This window comes from Trachypithecus francoisi, unplaced genomic scaffold, assembly GCF_009764315.1.
Source record: "Trachypithecus francoisi isolate TF-2019V2 unplaced genomic scaffold, Tfra_2.0 Lachesis_group15, whole genome shotgun sequence".
Classification (NCBI taxonomy): Eukaryota; Metazoa; Chordata; class Mammalia; order Primates; family Cercopithecidae; genus Trachypithecus; species Trachypithecus francoisi.
The window spans coordinates 17,915,636-17,935,296 of record NW_022681460.1 but is presented as its reverse complement, the minus strand read 5'-3'; the positions used below and the strand labels follow the sequence as shown (position 1 = coordinate 17,935,296).

Below are 19,661 nucleotides of genomic sequence, written 5' to 3'. Positions count from 1 at the left end.
AAGGACAGGCTCAGACAGGAACAGGCACTGTTCGAGTACACTCTTATCAAGGACAGTGGTTCTCGAACTCAGAGGGCATCAGACTGCCAGGGGGAACCTGTTACCAGCCACACTTCCCCAGACACATCTCCAGATACTGACTCTGTGGCTTAGGGGTATGGCCCACAAATCGGCATTTTTATCAAGCACCCCAGTGAAACCAGACTTTCAGGAACACTGCTCTCAGGCATGCTGGGAGCTGGCCTGGATCTGAACGGCCCAAGCAGTGACTGCAGTCCTCAGCAGAACAATAGATTTTAGTCATCTTTCCTTAAGGAAGATTAAAGGGATTCTTTTAGTTCAGAAGCTTATAAAGCAAATTATAAGATTAATTGCTAAGAACTGAGTTCACACCAAGTAACGGACTAGATGTGGATGCTTAACTGAAGAGGAGAGAAGAATATTGCTGGCCACCTGCTGTGAGGATGCACCCACAGCCAGGTGTTCCCCAGAGCTCTGGAAAATGACTGGATGTGTGAGGAGGGGGATTTTGAAGGAAGCTGGTCTTCCCACACTGGTTAGGAGCAGTACGAGAGGAACATATTGTGACCTTGCTTCTTACCCTTTATGAGGACCAAGGTAGCTTGGGAAACAGCTTGTTCTATACAGACAAAACAAATTGCAAACAATAAACATCGCCCAGTCCTAGATCTTTTCTCTAAGCTCTTAGTTTTGCCACTGTATTGGGCAAAAGGCTCCATATAAAACAGGAACTTGTCGGGGGAATGGAGAGATGATAGCTAGAGGGTACAAACTTTCAGTTATAAAATGAGTAAGTTCTGGAGACCTAACCTACAGCATGGTGATGGTAGTTAATGGTAATCTGTACCTGAAATTTGCCAAGAAAGTAGACCTAAAGTATTCTCACCACACACAGACACACACACACACACACACACACACACACACACAGAAAAAAGGTAACGATGTGAGGCAATGGATATAATTAGCCTGATTGTGGCGAACATTTCACAATGTATCCATACATCAAAAAATCATGTTGTACATCTTAAGTACTGTATATAGTACAATTTTTATTCTTCAGTTATACCTCAATAAAGCTGGAGGACAAATAGGAACATGATTCCTGTTTGCTGTCACAGCCACTTTCTCAACTTCCACCGTCTCTCAGATCTGTTTCTGACCCTCCCAGCTACTAAGCAGCTCCATTTGTATTCTCTTGTTCACCCGTGTCTGCCCTTTAGCATTGGTTTCTTGGCTACGACTTTTGCTTTTCTCAGTGGTAATCCTGATTATTCACTTCAGCTGCTTTGCCCCTGGTCATGTCAAGTACATGCTCTTTTTAGCTTATTGTTTCTCCAGGAACGTCTACACCCAGTTTCATCTGGATGAAGACGCTTTGCTCACCAAGGTGCCCCATCAGCTGGCCACCCCCGAGTGCTGCGGATGGTGGCTGTAATACCATTGGTGAGGAACTTGGCTAAAAGTGGCCAGAGTAGTGTCTCTTTTCTTCTGCCTCTTCTTCTTTCAGCTGTCCAAGTTTGGTCTTATCTGCCTGGACATTCCATATTTGGCCTGTTTCACACTGGGTCATAGTCCCTGTTGACTCTTGTCTTATAGGACTAGTTAAGGAATGGCAAGTGGTATCTTCTCACATGTCAATTCTAATTGATTGTTATTGGCAGCAGCGAGTGTGGGGTTAAGAGGAGTAGGATCTGACCTCAGTGTGCCAAAATCAATTAGTCATGCTTCCTAGGGTGAAGATGTGGGTAGAGTTTTGCATTCTGAGAGGCTGACATCTTTGGACTGGACAGTTTTTTCTTTTCTTTAGGGCTGATGCATTCACTGCCAGTGCCTCACATGATCTCTTTGCATTCCTTTACTCAAACCCAATCTTTTAGTAAAAAAACTATTTCTAGTGCATTAACATTTTCCATTCATATTTGCTATAAAAATATCTGCAAAGCAGAAACTGCGGGAATTGTGTCTTTTCTCCAAAGAGAACATACTCTGCCAAGGCCTTTGGCAGAATCCATTTGCAGCTGTAGTTTGGGAATTGTACAACTCTTCCTAGGTTCATATTGGAAAAAGAGTAGCTTCTGTGCTGAATGCTGTCAGGAAAACTGTCCCCAGTATTCAAAAGCTCTTTCCTTTATGGCTGTTTCTTATCTCTTACTATCAATTGTCCATAGTTACTGATCTCATAGGACAAAATGTCTCTGTCTTATAATTGAAATGTGAATACCCAAATCATGGAGGTTAGCACACTCAGTCGCATTCCTATTCCTTACACAAAATCAGGGCATTTGACATCCAGGCATTCCTACCCATGTTCATTGTTTCCTACAGAGTATCATCTTCACAAAGGAGCACTCACTCAACTTACCTTGTAGTGGAAGAGAAACAATCCACAAAACAGGCTGTACAAGTCTGCTGTGAGCAGAGAGAGGTTGACTGAAGTGGCACTGGTTTTCTTTATGACGACTGGCATAAAGCTGTAGAGACCAAACATGCAGGCACTAAAGCCAACGTAGAGCAGTCCTGGGGGAAGAGTAAAGAGAAGGCAGCGTCAGAGCCTCCTCCAGGGCATCTTCAGCATCCGCAGCAGGAAGGAAGGGGAAGAGTGCACATCACCTGTCACTCACACAAGGCAGTTTCTTTTTCCCCCTATTCACTGGTGCTTATTATTGGATAACACAGTACAAAAATAAAATAAGATCAAAAAATAAAAATTTAAGTGTGAAAATGAACTTTCTGCTTCTTATTGCATTGCTGACATTTTGCTTCTTCTGGGAAGGAGTGCCTCTTAGTGGTGATAGTCAGAACACAGAATCAAGGTTTTTGAATTCTCCCAATTGTGCTGTAATCAGCTTTTGCTATTCATCTATATTTAAACATTTTTTTTTAACTCTTAGTTTTTAATTTGAGTAATAGCAACAAAACCGCTTGCTATCATGTATTGCCCACAATGATGAATAACTACGTAGTCTTTAAAGTTGAAGAGCTTGCATGTCAAAGAGACCCAGACTTAGAATACTGAATTAGAATCTTGACTGTGTGGCCACTTGGGTGGATGAATTCATTGCTGGGAACACAGGATGATCTGTCAGTCTCTTCCAGATTCATGAATTCTGTTCTGCTCTACCCACAACACACAGAGTCCTGCCCTTCCATCACATATCCTGGCCTACTGTGAACTCTTTTTTTTTTTTTTTTTTTTTTGAGACGGAGTCTCGCTCTATCGCCCAGGCTGGAGTGCAGTGGCCATCGATCTCAGCTCACTGCAAGCTCCGCCTCCCGGGTTTACGCCATTCTCCTGCCTCAGCCTCCCGAGTAGCTGGGACTACAGGCGCCCGCCACCTCGCCCAGCTAGTTTTTTGTATTTTTTTTAGTAGAGACGGGGTTTCACCGTGTTAGCCAGGATGGTCTCGATCTCCTGACCTCGTGATCCACCCGTCTCGGCCTCCCAAAGTGCTGGGATTACAGGCTTGAGCCACCGCGCCCGGCCTCTTACATGTGGGCTTTCATGACCTTAAAATACTGTGTGGCCAATCTCTCATCCTCAAAATTTCTCTCTTTCTCTGTAATAAAGCCTAGACATGGGTACTCTATTTTGCAGGGTCCCAAGCAGGAGTTTACAGCTAAATCTGTACTTTCCCCAAATGTTGATACAATGGAAATGTAAAAAAAAAATAATATTCTTTTCTTGAAAGAATAAGGCATAGGATAAGCATAAGTGCTACAATTCAGTGTCTGCCTGGGCATTACAACATAATAAAAATAACCTTTCCAAAGGAATCCTTGATTAAATGTGTCTGGTGTGGGCTGTGGGCAGATTTACTTCCTCTGACTTATGGATTTTGGGGAGTTTGGTAGGTACTGAATATCTGGTCTTTCTGACTATGAAGACCAGGGATTCATCCAAAGATAAATTGGGTTTGCCCATATGAAAAGTGCTTAAGGGCACAAAATCATCACTGCATATGAAAAGCCACATCAGATCTACAAGAAAATTATTCTGAACATAAGTAAGTAAACTCAGTACAACAGCCCCCTCTAGCGTGGTGGAAGTGCCCTCGGACGGAGGGGGACCAGCTACTTTCCTATTTAGGAAAGGTAAAAGTCCTGTGCATAGATTCTATCACAGTAATATTAGTTTGGTTTTTAATTCTCCATCAGAAGTTTGAATTCCCTAAAAACAGATAGTTTTCCTGTATGTGTTTTCATGCTACTTGTAGTTTTTTCCTTTTAACCAAGCTACTAAAAATGCAATAAATGTTACATAACTTATGACTAATACATGAAAAGACATAAAAATTAATTTGGTACTCCTTAAAGAAATCTGTGACAAGATCCAGCCTTAGATTAATCCACTAAAAATAATAAAACTTGATCAGAACACAGTCTAGGCAACAGAGCCTTGTTTCTATTTTTTTGTTCTGTTTTGTTTTGTTTTTTGAAGGTGTCACTAATTTAAATACCATGACTGGGTTAGAAAGTTCCAGAATAATACCCTTCCATCATTTTGCGTGGACTTTGACTTGTGGGCTCTGTTGGTATATTCACTCATTTATTCAACTATTATTCTCTGAGTACTAACTATGCCCTGAGCACTCTGCTATGGGCTAGGAACAATGAAAAACAGGATAGACAGGAAGCTTCGAGTTGCTATTAATGCTATGCAGAAAGACAAGGGTTTCTTAAAGAGAATGGCAGGAGCTTGCTTTAGACAGGGTGGTGGGGTAAGGCTACTTTGTGGAGGTGGCATTTACCTCAAGTGCTGAAGGACCAAAAGGAGACTGCCATGAGAGGAGCCAAGGAAACCTGCACATGAAAAGTTCCTGAAAGGGACAGGGCCTCAAGTGTTCCAGATGCTGACTGAGGCCAGAATGGCTGAGCAGAATTAAGAGAACAGGCAGAGGAAGCTGGAAAACTGGGAAGGGAATGGATTATTCAGGGCTTTGCAGGTCTTGGAAAGGAATGTGTATCTTATTCTAGTTGTACGAGGAAGCCATTGAGGAGTTTGCAGCAGGTGACTAAAAGAATCTGATCTACATTTTCAAAAGATGATTTTGGCTACTCTGTGGAGAAGGGATTGGAAGGAGAAAAGCATGGGACCGGTTACAAAGACTAGTCAGAATGATGGTGTCATAGTCCCGGCAAGAGAGGCTGGTAGCTTGCTTGGTTTTACTTGAAACGGCAGTAGAGAAGGGAAGTGTCTGGGTTTGTGAAGACTCAGCAGGCCCTGGTGATAGCCTGATGTAGGCGGCGAGGGAAAGGATAGCATGAAGCATGCCCAGGGGTTCTGGCTAATTTAGAAACTGGGTGAACTGTGACGCCATATACTGAGATGGAGGGAGCTAAAAGAGGACCAGGTTTTCAGGAGAAATAAAATGCTCCATTTTGAGTGTGTTGTTTTAGACGCTTATGCATTATCCAAAAGGATCTGTCCAGTAGGGAGCTGGATATATAATTGGAGGACTCAGAGAAGTGGTGAGATTTTACAAGCCCAGTTGGTGGGCAAAGGAGAGTAGGAAAATAAATACACGGAACTTTGCTAACCATCCTACCTTAGGATGCTTCCAGCTAAATATTCTCAACCTATTTTTAAATACTGCAGAAATTAGAGGTAGGGGGATAGGAGTGGAATATATACACTATCACAATTGACAACTAGGTCAACCAGTGTTTTTGTGTGTGGCACAAAACTAGAGGAACATTCCAAGAGGAATGTTTAGCCAGCCTAGTTAACACATGATTAAATTGAGAGTTGGAATCCAGCATCGTTGCCCTTTCTTGACTGTTCTTAGATGGACATTAAATAGTTAATGGACATTAACAATGCCTCTGAAAGTCCACCTTTCTGTCCAGGTAGGGTTTTCCAATTATCAGCATGATCATACGAATGAACTGAATTGCTTTTTGACTGACAACTACAAAATGGCTGCAGTCAGTACATTTATAACAGAGTATGTGTATAAACATTTCCTCTTGGAATGTTCTCTCTGTCACTAAGGATAGAATTTGGTCACTCTTGTGCTTATGCACTGAAGTAATTTAAGCTACAGAGATGGGAAATACTATTATCAGCTAATATGGATTGTGCACTTACTCTGTGTCACATACTTTATGTACAGTAATTAATCTCCACAACAGTACAGTGCTGATAACTATTGCTATCCTCTTTATATAGGTTAGGAAATAGGCTTATAGATTCAAGAAACACAGTCCATACTGGGTTAAACAGAGGATATGTTATATGGAGTACAAGTTACAAAGGTGTTCAAACGGGTGCTGGGGAAACAGGGATGGTGAGACAACCTGAAGATTAGCAATAGCAGGGAGTTACTCACAACCCAAGAGCTAGGGAGATACAACAGGAAGGCCACGTTACCCGGGGTCAGAAGTTAGGGAAGCCCAGCAGGGGTAGAATCACAGAGGAGACTCAGCCACATCTAGAGGAGATCTGACCCCAAACAGAGGGACACAGAGAGAAATACCGGTTTCTTTCTTTCTCCCACCTCCAGTCTCCCTCGACTGCCTCCCATTGGCCAAAACTGACTGGAATCCAGTTGACAAGGGAGGCTGCAATGTGGATTTGCATAAGCAGAGCAGAGGAAAGGGTAAAAGATGGATCTGTGAGTAAATAGGCAAAAGACCAGCTTATAGAGGTAAAGTAACTTGCCCTTAGGTCACACAGGCAGCCTGACTTTAAATTCTGGGTACATAACACTCATCTATATTGTTTAATTATTATAAAGAGAAATAAGGTTTTGAAGGAACATCCTATTTGACTCTATTCAATACCTCAGTTAATATATTATATATATATAGAGAGAGAGAGATACTATATATACATAGTATGTGTCTGTATAGGCTACATATATTTGATCTCATTTTTTTCTTTGGGATTCCAGTGGTGTTCTTTCTCTTTCTTTTGAATATACCAGAGTTTTAAAATATTATTTGTAATTCTTAAAAACAATGGCTAGGTCAGATGACTTCTCAGAACATATGCATTAGGTTAAGTGTATACAGGGCACTGGGCTAGCTTTGCTCAGATACGTAATGCTCTGACGAGCATCACCTCAACTCCCCAGGCCTCAGGTTCAACATGGGTAAAAAGAAAGGTATACTTTTTTCTTTTTTTTTGAGACAGAGTCTTGCTCTGTTGTTCAGGCTGAAGTGCAGTTGTTCAATCCCGACTCACTGCAACCTCTGCCTCCTGGGTTCAAGTGATCCTCAGCCTCCTGAGTAGCTGGGACTATAGGCATGCACCACCACACCCAGCTAATTTTTGTGTTTTCAGCAGAGACAGGGTTTCACCATGTTAGCCAGGCTGGTCTTGAACCCCTGGCTTTAAGTGATCCACCCGCCTCAGCCTCTCAAAGTGCTGGGATTACAGGTGTGAGCCACTGCACCTGGCCAGGAAAGGTGTATTCTTAATTATCCTCTAGGTCTTTTCCTGCTCTGTAATCCCATAATTCCATATTCAGGGAGAGGCCAAATCTTTTGTTTTGGCCTCCAGGAAAAATACTAAAACCAAAACCAAGACAAGCATCAACCACAACATCAAAAGTGAAGAAGGTTCCTGCATACCACAAGCCTGTGCTCACTGACCTGCAACACACTTTTTCTTTTCTCTGACATTTGACTTTCACATCGATTACACTTGTTCACACATCCTTTAGCACAGTATGACCCACAGTATGACAGTATGACCCATGGGATAAAGGGAATGTTTAAGTTGTTTATTAGACTTATGAATGTGACTCTAACATTCCCGCTCTCCAGGAGGGTATTTTAGCATATGAGGTCACACGTTTGACTTGAGTTTACTGATTAGATCATCACAACCAGTCTTTCTGTTCAGTAGAGTAAAACAATGGAATAAAAACAAACAACAATAATGATTATCCTCTTGCTTTTAATTGCTCTGTATTTTGCAATTGACCAGTGTTGTAGGAAAATAACGAAATCTGTTTTTAAAAGTGCCTTCAAGCTAAGAAAATAGAAAACATGTATCCCAAAGAAAAAAATAGAAAACATATTTATTATCCCAAGGAAACAAAAACAACAACCATCTTTCCGCTTTGATAAAATGGCAACCACATGAGTTATCCAAGAGATTATACGAGGTTAGATTACTAATGTGGAGAGTGGGGAGGCAGAGAAATTCATTGACAGATGCTGAGAAATGAAGATCTCTTGGATTCTGGTCTCCTAAACAGAAGAATGTGAGCTTTCCACCAGGACATAGTCATCAGAGCTTGGCCTCTCAGGTGACTTCTCAAGGAGTGTGGGGTGGGTTTGAAAGGCTGCTGACCTTCCCTTGATGTCTCCCTGCCTCTCTGGCCCATGAATTGCAGTGGTTGCTATGCCATCTCCCAGTTCCACAGAAAGAAAGTGCAATGTCAAGCTTAAAGTCTCCTGCCATTGTCCCCACTGCTTCCCTTTTGTCTGTATTTTGTGAGATGAGAGAGGAAAGAATAGGACCATCTTTGTTGCTTGTCATTCATTCATTCGCTCACTTAGTAAACATTTATCCCCTGCATGCCATGTGTCTAGAATTGAGCTAACAACAGAACCCTGCAGTAGGTCAGGGCGAGATAATGAGGACCAAGGAGGCCGTGGTGTAAACACATCCCAAACGCAACCCTACAAATGCTTCAGAAAGAGGAAGATGAGTATTTGATCTCCCTTCGAGGCTAGTTTTTGTTGATACATAATAATTGTACATATTTCTGAGGTACATGTGATATTTTGATACATGCATGCATTGTGTAATGATCAAGTCAGGGCAACTGGGATAGCCATCACTTCAACCATTGATTAATTTTTGTGTGTGTGTTGGGAACATTCTAAATCTCTTCTAGCTACTTTGAAATACACAATAAATTACTGTTAACTACAGTCACCCTACTGTGCTATGGAGGCCATTTTGGCCTCATTTCCAATCAGAAATTAAATGGATGGCTCTGTAATGTGTTCCTTTTACACTGTCCTTCATCATCTTCAACTATAGGGGACTGACGTTTTAATGGCCATATGAGAGCTCAGGATAAAACCATATTTTGATGACTCATTTAACTAACACTGAACTATAACAGAACCTCAGTGGATATGCACATGGCATCCACATAGTTTGAGGACAAATTCTTTTTTATCATTACTATTATCATCAATATAAAATTAATTTATACTCATGGACCGCTGCATGTGAAGTGCCACCAAGCACAGGTAACATTTTGTTTTCTGGTGTTGTGGGTCACAAAGACAAACGTTCTCTGTAACCTGCATCTGGTTTCCTTTCCCTGTTGCCCTCCTCTTTTCTCTCCCCTTGCCCTGTTGATTTTCCTTTAATTATATCATTCTGTAGCACAATTGGAGAGAAATTAAATGGCAAGACTCTGAGACACAGGGCTGCTCAGCCCTCAAAGTCACTAGAGAGAACGCTTAGGGAGAGTCAGGCACAATTCTGTGGCTCACAGTGTGCCTTCAGAGGGAATGATGTCTGCAGTAAGTTGGCCTCATGTGCTTAGGGGATGGGGACAGGTAGGTAAAGTGACACACGGGAGTTTATGTTTTTATTGTGTTTCCTTATGGACACAGAATTTGGCTAAAGTTGTATCAAAAGTCATAGAAGGGAGAGATGGCTCAAGCAGCCAGCTTCAGTGTGGGGAACAGTCTGTAGCCCCCTCCCTGCCACTTGTATTCACTCTGCACACATTTTCCATGCAATCCCACAAGCCACGTTACGTTCTGTGCTCACTGTGGGGACACGTTCTGAGGGTATTAAATGTCAGTCCCTTTTCTAGGGCTTGCTGAGATTGATCATTAGAGCATCTCCTAGTATCTTAAATCCTTGTCCTAAATTTCTTTGAGGAAAGTGGTTTTAGAAACAGGTGGAACCGGCCGGGCGCGGTGGCTCAAGCCTGTAATCCCAGCACTTTGGGAGGCCGAGACGGGCGGATCACGAGGTCAGGAGATCGAGACCATCCTGGCTAACATGGTGAAACCCCGTCTCTACTAAAAATACAAAAAACTAGCCGGGCGAGGTGGCGGGCGCCTGTAGTCCCAGCTACTTGGGAGGCTGAGGCAGGAGAATGGCATGAACCCGGGAGGCGGAGCTTGCAGTGAGCCGAGATTGCGCCACTGCACTCCAGTCTGGGCGACAGAGCAAGACTCCGCCTCAAAAAAAAAAAAAAAAAAAGAAACAGGTGGAACCTGAGAAGTCCTGGATGACTTAACTAGCTCAAAGCATGTCTGGTATTTTCTAAGTCCATTTGGAGATCAATTAACCATTTCTTTTGTGCAAACTGCTCCCTTCTGAAAGGTTTTTATGGGCTCAGATGCCCATTACATTGTTTCCTTTCATGTTTTTTTGTTAAGTTCAGTTTTTTTCCCTTTCCTGAAGTAGCATTTTTTAATGGTCACATCAGTTTAGTGTTTCTTGGCTAAGGCAAATTGCTGTCATTTATGTGCTACCACTGCCTCAGGCCAGTTTTTTTTTCTGTTGGTCTTTAACCTAATAACACACTTCTGTGTCTCCCCTAATGGCATCTTGGCGATGATAATGGGCAGAAGCTCAATTAGGAAACACTATGAATCATACAATTTAGTCTCTCAGGATGTGCAGGATTTCCTGAAACGATGAAGGGATTTCATTTTCCCTTGTCCCCTACCATTCTAAATCCCTTCCTTGTTTGTGTTCCACCCGACCCACATCATTCTTCAAACACATTTCTCAGGTTATAAAAACAGCATCTTAGGTGAGCCAACTCCTTACCTATTTGCCAGTCCCAGGGCACCTTTAACAGCTCCTTATGCTCCATTATAGCTCTGCAAATTCGAAGAAAATAAACCCGATGAGCAAGATTAGAATGCACTCTACTTTCGTTCTTTCTTTTTTTTTTTTTTTCACTTATCAGATTTATACAAATAATGAAGCAACCCAATGAATTTCAGAAAGAATTTTGGGTCACGTAGAAGCAAGTCTAATTGGGCAGCCTGTGGTTTTTCCCTGAAGAACCTGGTCGGTGTGTGAGGGTGTGCCACAGGGCCCTGGGGAGCTCAACCCTTCCTGCCCTTCTCATCCAAACAGTCTGCCTGCAGCCTTTGTTTCTGTTTGATAGATGCTTTCTGAAAAGCAAACCGTGAGGTTCAGAAAATGTCTGTGCTTGCAGGTTTAATCAATTTCTGATTGAGCGTTTTCTAGGGCAATGGTTCTCAAAGTTAAATGTACGTGACAGTCATCTGGAGAGTGTGTTAAAATACAGTTTCCTGGTCCCAACCCTAGCAATTGATTCAGAGATCCGGTGAGATCCATGGATGTGCATTTCTGGCAAATTCTCATGTGATACCAATGCTGCTGGTCAGAGGACCATTATTTTGAGAACCATTGATCTAGAAGAGAATGGGGAGGTGGCACTGGCATCACTCCACCAGCATTACTTTGATTCCAGTGAGCCCTCAATATATCCCACTTGCCAAGGACACCCTAAGGCCACTTCCATTATTTTGACGGCAGTGTCCCCCAAAGGGAACAGTCAATTCTAATAGACTATAACTGAAGCAAATGAGCACTAGATCTCTGAACATATTTTTTGGACTCAAGAATAATAACCCATAAAAGAAGTCATCTATTTACAAAATGTTGGCCATGAATAGTTGAACTAGGTAATTCTTTTCCTCTCACAAAGCTGACACACCAAATTTAGGGGCTTTAAAATGCTATCACTTTCAAAAATGAACCCCAAATAAATCCTTCTCAGACTGTACCTTGTTCGCTGTGAAGTTTTTCACCAGTATCTCAAGACAACAAAATTTGGAGGATTGTTGAAACAGTCTATTTGTAAAACCTGTTTAAGGTGATGCCAAAATATCTTCCATAAATAATTTCAGACACTGAACCCATGCAAGTAGAAAGTGCTTGCTTTGTAGAAAGAGATTGGTAAAATCAGAATTACCTGTTTGTAGAAAGGGATTCAGTAAAATTTGACTGGAGGGTATACTATCATTCTTTATATCTTTCATGAAGCTATAATATTGGTCTTTACCAGTGGAAAATTGCTTTGATTGAAACTTATTCTCATAAAAAATTCTGAGGCAATAGTCAGTGATGACTTACATGTTTCAGTTGTAGAATTATTGCAAAACTGGTGCTTTTGACTTTGTGGTGCTTAGTGAATGTCTGTATTATATCTTCACCTTTTTAAGGAAAACAGAAATGCTAAATTCTAAGAGATAAATTTGAAATATGGTCCACCCTTGCAAATCCATGGGCAGTAAAATCACACATTTGTAAAAGGATAATTTTAAACTATAGCTTTTCTATTGGTGGTTGTCACTAGTAGACAGAATGTTCCTTTCTGCAAATGCATTGAATTGGGGGCATTTATGCTTAGTTTTTCTACTTCTCTAAGTAATAACCCACTCATTGGTTTCAGAGAATCAATCCTAATGCTTCTAATGGTTTCTAGCAAATTATCTTCAATGTTTTATAAAACATTAGATGTTTTATAAAAATTTATATTGAACTTGTTTAATTTGGAGGAAATTTACTAATAAAGATATTGAGTTGGCAGATTTCATCAGTCCTTTGTACAGGAAGCTGGTGTCTGGATTCCAGCATTGATTTTTACATCCCAAGAACAAAAATTTTAAGAATAAGTCTTGACAGTCCCTCTACTATCTATATTTCTTGTTATTTTTACTCACAATTGAATTCCACTGAAAAATGCTCCAAAGAGACCAATCATTCCCAGGAATTCCACTCGGCTCAGGGTTCGGATGATGTATTCTTCCCAGACGTTAGAGATACCATAGAGTGTGGCTCCTCCTAAGACCAAAAGGTCCCCTACCAGCTTATTTTCCCCTAGGAACCAACCAAACAAACAAACAAACAAACAGAGGGAGCATCATTAAAACTTTCTTAACAAGAATCTGGCATCAGCAAATTGAGCTTCCCTTGCCTATTCTATTTTGACATTTTTATAGAAGTTTGTTTATCTGTGCTCTAGACATGTTCTGATACAAAAAGGTTGCCTATGTTGACACAATTAGAAGTCTTCAGTCTAAGAAAGAGATCAGTCTCTTCCAGATCACACCCTCTCTACAAAGCCCACTATCTTCTGTCCATGTATCAGATTTTCACTTACCAGATTTATACAAATATGAAGTGGCACAATCTCGGCTCAGTGCAACCTCTACCTCCCAGGTTCTAAGGGATTCTCCTGCCTCAGCCTCCCAAGTAGCTAAGATTACAGGCACCGACCACCACACCCAGCTAATGTCTATTAATATATGCTAATACATACACAAGTTATGTTGGTTTCAGGACATTTTCCAGCAGTTTAGTGAACATGGTGTAGAACAAACAGAAGCAGTATAAATTTCCACCCTCTGCTATTCAGGGAGGGAAGCTATAACAGAAGCTGTCAAGACTCCATTTTGACCATGGGCAAAATGTGTAACTTAGAAAATGAGAGTGAAAGGATTTATGGGTTGAAATTTTCAACTCCCCTGAGGTAAGTAACATAAGAGTGTAAATATATGTAATTCACTATCACATTAACATTTTTTCATTAAAAATTCTTTTTGTTTTAAGCTCAATTTTGGGCTGGGCATGGTGGCACACGCCTGTAATCCTAGCACCTTGGGAGGCCGAGGCAGGTGGATCACTTGAGGTCAGGAGTTTGAGACCAGCCTGGCCAACATGGCAAAACCTTGTCTCCTACTAAAACTACAAAAATTAGCCAGATGTGGTGGTGGGTGCCTGTAATCCCAGCTACTTGGGAGGCTGAGGCAGAAGAATCCCTTAGAATCTGGGAGGTGGAGGTTGCAGTGAGCTGAGATTGTGCCACTTCACTCCAGCCTGGGGGAAAGAGTGAAATTCTGTCTTAAATAAATAAATAAATAAAAATAAACTCAATTTTGGTTGATTTAAAACAAAATAAATGCTTTACCCAGATATTTTCTAGAGTTGGGCAAACTTTCCACTCCAGGAACTATGGAGCCAGGGAAGGAGGAGAGTAGAAATAAGCAGCTAGAATGGCCTCACTGGTGGGCTCTGTACCCAAGTGGTCTCTGGCTCTGTCCTGCATAAGTCAGCAGTGCAGGAGCTCAGCTCACCTGCAGCTCTGGGACAGTGGCAGCTGAGGACGGAAAGGGTGCTTACTCCAGCGTGATTCTAAGGAAAGGACTCAACGATAGCTTAGCCCTGGATTTCCCGATGAGCCTGGGTTCTCACTGTTCAGTGGGGAGCACTGAGTGTTCTTCAGGTAGTGGCTTCACATCAGATAATCTGGGCAGGGTTTGTGGAAAGACTTTGGCATGTGGTCGCCTTGGAAGATTCTATCTCTAAATGGTGCCACGTTTTCTAAGGGAACTTCCTTTTCCTGTCAAGGATTGGAGAGACAGGGGAAGAGACCCCGAAGGTAGCATTGTGCTGGAGTCATCCTCATGGGAATGGAGCTGAGAATGGGATTTTGTGAGAGCTGGAAGTTCTCTTTGGGTTCATGGGGAGTTAGGCATCACTGCCTAGGAGATGAGCTGAGAACCTGAGGAGGCCCTAATGAGAAACCAGACTTGGTGAGAGGTCCCTGGGCAGATCTTTTAGGAAAATTAAGGTTGCTGTGACAGAATGTGAAATCTTTGGCAACCTGATTAATCTTTTTTATGTGTCAATTATAAAATAATGACAAACTTTTAAGTAGTTCATCTGAAGAATGACCCATAAAATAGAACGTATCTATAACTAAAATTGTAAAGTTATAATGAACATGATCCAGTCTCTTTTCACTCAGAAGACATTTTAGAGCCTTGTGATGACGTGGGGTCATTATTATGAATATCAATTACTGTTGTACTAGGGAAGTGTGGAAGTGCTGCATAATATAATTCTTGGTTAATAAAATTAATTTTATAGAATGAATTGAAGAAAGCTAAATCATAATGAAATATTTTAATAGAAATTAGGGAAGCATCAATCTACCTTTTAAAAGTCCTAAAAAGAGGACACACTATTTCAGTGAATAGTCTCACCAATATTTTTCAAACGCCACACGGTTATGGCCTCTTCTGTTAACTAGCCTTTGACTGTAAGAAATATACTCATCGGTACTTTGAGTTTTCACCAATTCAGTAATAATTATTGATCATCACAACACAATTTTGTGTAACCACAAGTTCACAAGTATTTTCTAAGTTATCACTAACAAAAAGATTAAATATTATTTATTATAATTTGCTGATAATTATATTTGTCAGTTTTTAAGTCATTTGAAAGTAGTACATATACATATAACATACATTAAAATTTAGTTAATTAAATATAATTAAATTAACCAGAACATAATTTTATCCAATTATATTATATAATGAAGTGTTTGATATAATAAGTAGTATGGGTACTAAGACTAATATTTTGTGTCTAAAATTTGTATCTAGTTAACTGGAAATTATAACATATTACATTAATAATATATAAAATATTAATATAGTTTATGTACTGTTAAGGCAGTAGATACCTGACATGGTGATAGCAATTTTTGCACAATGTTCATGGGCAAAGTTATGCTAGAACATCTGTCATTTATGTGTGTATAAAACCACAATAGGTGATAATGATTTATAAATTTTGGGTAAATGGATACATTTAAAATTATGAAATGTCTGCCCAAACCGATAGTTCTCTCCCTCCTCTAAATTTCACAGCAATGGTATCTGTTTATGGCACCCACCATATTCCACTCCTTGTCTGTTACTTGTTAACTTGTGTATCTCATCTCCCTGCAGCCAACTGTTCTCTTACAAATCATGGTTGAAGGGCAGGGACTATGGCTCACTCAGCTGTATATTCTGTGTGGTCTCTAGCATGGACCCTGGAGCATTATACATGCTCAATAAAAAGCTAAACGAATTGAGCTGACTGAACAGGTCTTAATACATCCTATGATAAATGTTTTCAGTGAGAACAGCTTTCAATTTATTGGTAGAGTTGGGTCTGATCACATCTCTATCACTTACTAGCTGTGTAATACTGGGCAAACTACAGAGTCTTTCTGAACTTCAGTTTCCTTATCTTAAAATTAGGTTACTGTGAGAATAAAATAAAATATGACATGTAAAATGCTTAGCATTGTACCTGACACTTAGTAAGTGTTCACTAAATAGTAGTTTAAAAAAGTGAATACATTATTTCCTGAACCACCTGTCTCTTTGGGTTGGGCATTTCTCATTGTGGATTGCTCCTTGATTCTAATCAACCTGGTCATAATTGCTTTGCAAAAACTGGCTTTTCTTATTAAATTTTTGTTTAAGTACTAGAAACATCACGTTTGGAGACATGTTTGTGTATGTGTGGTGGTGGGAGGAAAAAGGAAGGCTATTTGAAATCATGACTTACCACTAGGACAAGAAATAAATGGTGAGTTATACTATTCTAGAGTGTTGAAAGACTGTTAGTGCAGTTCCTGAAAATGTATCCATCCCATTGAATACATATGCCTCTCAAATAGGGAGAACCAATTATCTCGTTTTCCTGGGACTCTGTTGGTTTTAGCACTAAAAGTTCCACATCTGGGGAACTTCTCCATTCTGGGCAATCTAGGGCAGTCACTTACACTAATTTACTATGATAAAACGTCTTTACATTTGTTGTAGAAGTCACAAGTACGGAAAAAGAAGGACTAAGTGTTATAGCAGAAAGAATAATGGCTAAATTTCACATCTGGGCCACGTAATTTGGTGATGGTGTACCCTTAAACATATTGCTTATCTTCTCTGAGGCTTGATTTCTTCAGCTGCAAGAATGACAACAAAAATTCTTTGCATAGTTAGGAGGATTAAATGAAATAATCTATATTAAAGTATCTGGTACCTGTGGGCACTCAATAAAAAAGTGTCATTTTTACTTGATTGTGTTTGATTACCTGGCTCCTCGAAAATATTTTCTTTTCCTTGAAATAAATATAAAATTAAGTGTAATAAAAATTATTGTTGGAATCTAGTATCTTTGATAAATGAACTAAAAGATGCAATAAATGTATTGTGTTAGAAAGAGGATATTTTGAAGGGCAAGAAGGATATTTCGTAACAAGAAGTTACTTTGATTAGGTTTTATCTTAATCTTATTACCTTCTAACCTTGCCTTTTATATTCATTAAGTTTTCCCAGGCAAGTAGAGAACTCCTGGTGCTGAATCTTTTCAACTTTACTAAGTTCATTTTCACACACTCCAACACATCTATAATATTTATAATATTCTCAGAAGCCACTTCTATTGCCTGTTAATTGCCCCGCACATCAGTAAATGCAGAGATGATCTTTCAGAGGAGGCCTATACTGCTGACATGGAGCCAAGGTGACAAAGAGAATACACGTATTAAGACCACTGATTTTTTACCAGTAAGCTTGGAAAAGACATTTCCTTCAGGTGAGCTCAAAGGGCGTCCTATAGTGGGTGATCAGTTGTATAAGTGACACACACAGAATGAGAACATAAGTGCTGTTTGCATTCTTCCCACCACATATACCACTCTATAGTCTCTAAGGCAGAGTCTTCCAGGCTGGGGACTAGGGTGCTTTCTTTCTACCTCTGTCTAGAGTGGGAAAACTTGCTGGTCAAGTTTCAACAAAAGCCCTATTCCTGGCACATCATTCTGTGCCCCGAAACATATTTTGTACATGAAGTACTTAATGCCATCTAAGAAGTTTCCTTCAGTCAGACTTAAATCAAAACAAGTAATTCCTGGATAGCTAATGAAGAAACATGCTGACAAAGTAGAATTAAAGCAATTGCTTTAATTATAATGAAGTCAAAGAAACTTTGAAAGGGCCAACATCAGCGTGCTTGGAGACAGAATTGTCAAAATTCCAAATGAAGATGAAACATAGATTAAGCATTCTAAAAAGGATGAAGTTAGACAGTCTCTTTTCCTGTGCAACACTGTTGATACAGTGATGATAATTTTATTATTATTATTCTGATTTTTTTGAGATAGAGTCTTGGTCTGTTGCCCAGGCTAGAATGCAGTGGTACAATCATAGCCCACTATAACCTTAAACTCCTGGGCTCAAGCAATCCTCCCGCCTCAGCCTCCCAAGTGGCAGGACTATAGGTGCACACCACCATGCTGGCTAATTTTTTCTGTAGAGATGAGGTCTCACTATGTTGCCCAGGCTGATCTCGAACTCCTGGCCTCAAGTGACCCTCCTGCCTTGGCCTCTTGAGTCGCTAGGATTTCTGAATGTGCTTGGCCTGGTGATGACATTTTATATGGACTTGGATGCCTGACTTATGTTCTGGTGATTACCTGCAGTATTTTAGAAAAGTTTTGTGACCCTGGCTGATTAATACAATTGAACCAACTCTGCCATAGAGGTGAAAAAAAGGAATATTTTTGATAATGATATATAACAATTTTAGGATTCTACTGACCTCAAAACCAGTGGGTTTCTTTTTCTTTAAAAAAATATGTTCTCTGTGATAGCTTAAATTGCTGTCTACTTTAATATTTTTATAGAGGCAGAGCATGTCCAATCATAATTTTATAAAATGAGTTCTTGGATCCTATATCTGGGCTGGTCTTAAAACATCACTCTATGTACTTGGGCACCACTTCAATAGCATGGAAAGTGCTCCACAATGATAAAGATTAATTCTGTTAACACTGATGCTTTGTATATCACAAAAGCAATGATGCTGGGGGCCTTAAACAGATTCACATGCAGAAACCAAATTCCACTCCAGTATGTTTTAGCCACATCTACATTGTTTTTTAAAAATGACACTTTGGAAAGACTCTCAAACGGACTTACTTTATTTTTCTTAAGTAGTTTTGCTTCTTTTCTAGCACTTCATTTAAAATCAAAACAACATTTTTTACAGGATTAATGAATACAATCTAGTGAAATCAATTCAAATTAGCTTAACATTCTAGGCTTAAATGTTCATCTTTATAGTTGACTATCGAATGCTCGAATGCAAGATGATGGCCAAGATGAATGGCTGGGGTTCATGAAGGTAGAGTTTTTATAACTAAGGGTACTTGTTTCTGCTTAGCCTGTGTTTACACAGTGTGTGGAAAACTGAGAAAGTGTAACTAAATTATGACTTTAGGCCGGCTGTGGTGGCTTATGCCTGTAACCTTGGCACTTTGGGAGGCCGAGGCCGGTGGAGCACTTGAGGTCAAGAGTTCAAGACCAGCCTGGCCAATGTGGTGAAACCCCGTCTCTACTAAAAATACAAAAATTAGCTGGGCGTGGTGGCAGGTGCCTGTAATCCCAGCTACTTGGGAGGCTGAGGCAGGGGAATCACTTGAACCTGGGAGGTGGAGGTTGCAGTGAGCTGAAATCACGCCACTGCACTCCAGCCTGGGCGACAGAGCAGGACTCTGTCTCAAAAAAAAAAAAAAAATATATATATATATATAATATATGTATATATGTATATATATAATATATATACACCTATATGACTTTAGAACAACTGGCCACATTGTATAAGACAAAAATATTATCTGGTCTGAAAAGATTATTCATATCAACATTACTACACGCATATAGCATAATATTGGCCCTTTCATATGACATCTATTGATATGTTATGGAACCAGTGTTTCATAGAAGAGAATCTAGGAAACACCGAGGTTTCCAGA

The 19,661-nt window shown here is 40.2% G+C and overlaps 1 protein-coding gene across 1 annotated transcript in view; it reads right to left on the bottom strand.

Moving 5' to 3' along the window:
* SLC35F1 (solute carrier family 35 member F1) overlaps window positions 1-19,661 on the bottom strand; it is a 411,079-nt gene that overhangs the window by 27,168 nt on the left and 364,250 nt on the right. The window contains exons 5-7 of the mRNA XM_033234406.1: window positions 12,721-12,877; window positions 10,790-10,842; window positions 2,387-2,541 (exon numbers count right to left, since the gene is read on the bottom strand). Coding sequence (XP_033090297.1) covers window positions 2,387-2,541; window positions 10,790-10,842; window positions 12,721-12,877 — 365 coding nt within the window. The remainder of the gene's footprint in view (window positions 1-2,386; window positions 2,542-10,789; window positions 10,843-12,720; window positions 12,878-19,661) is intronic.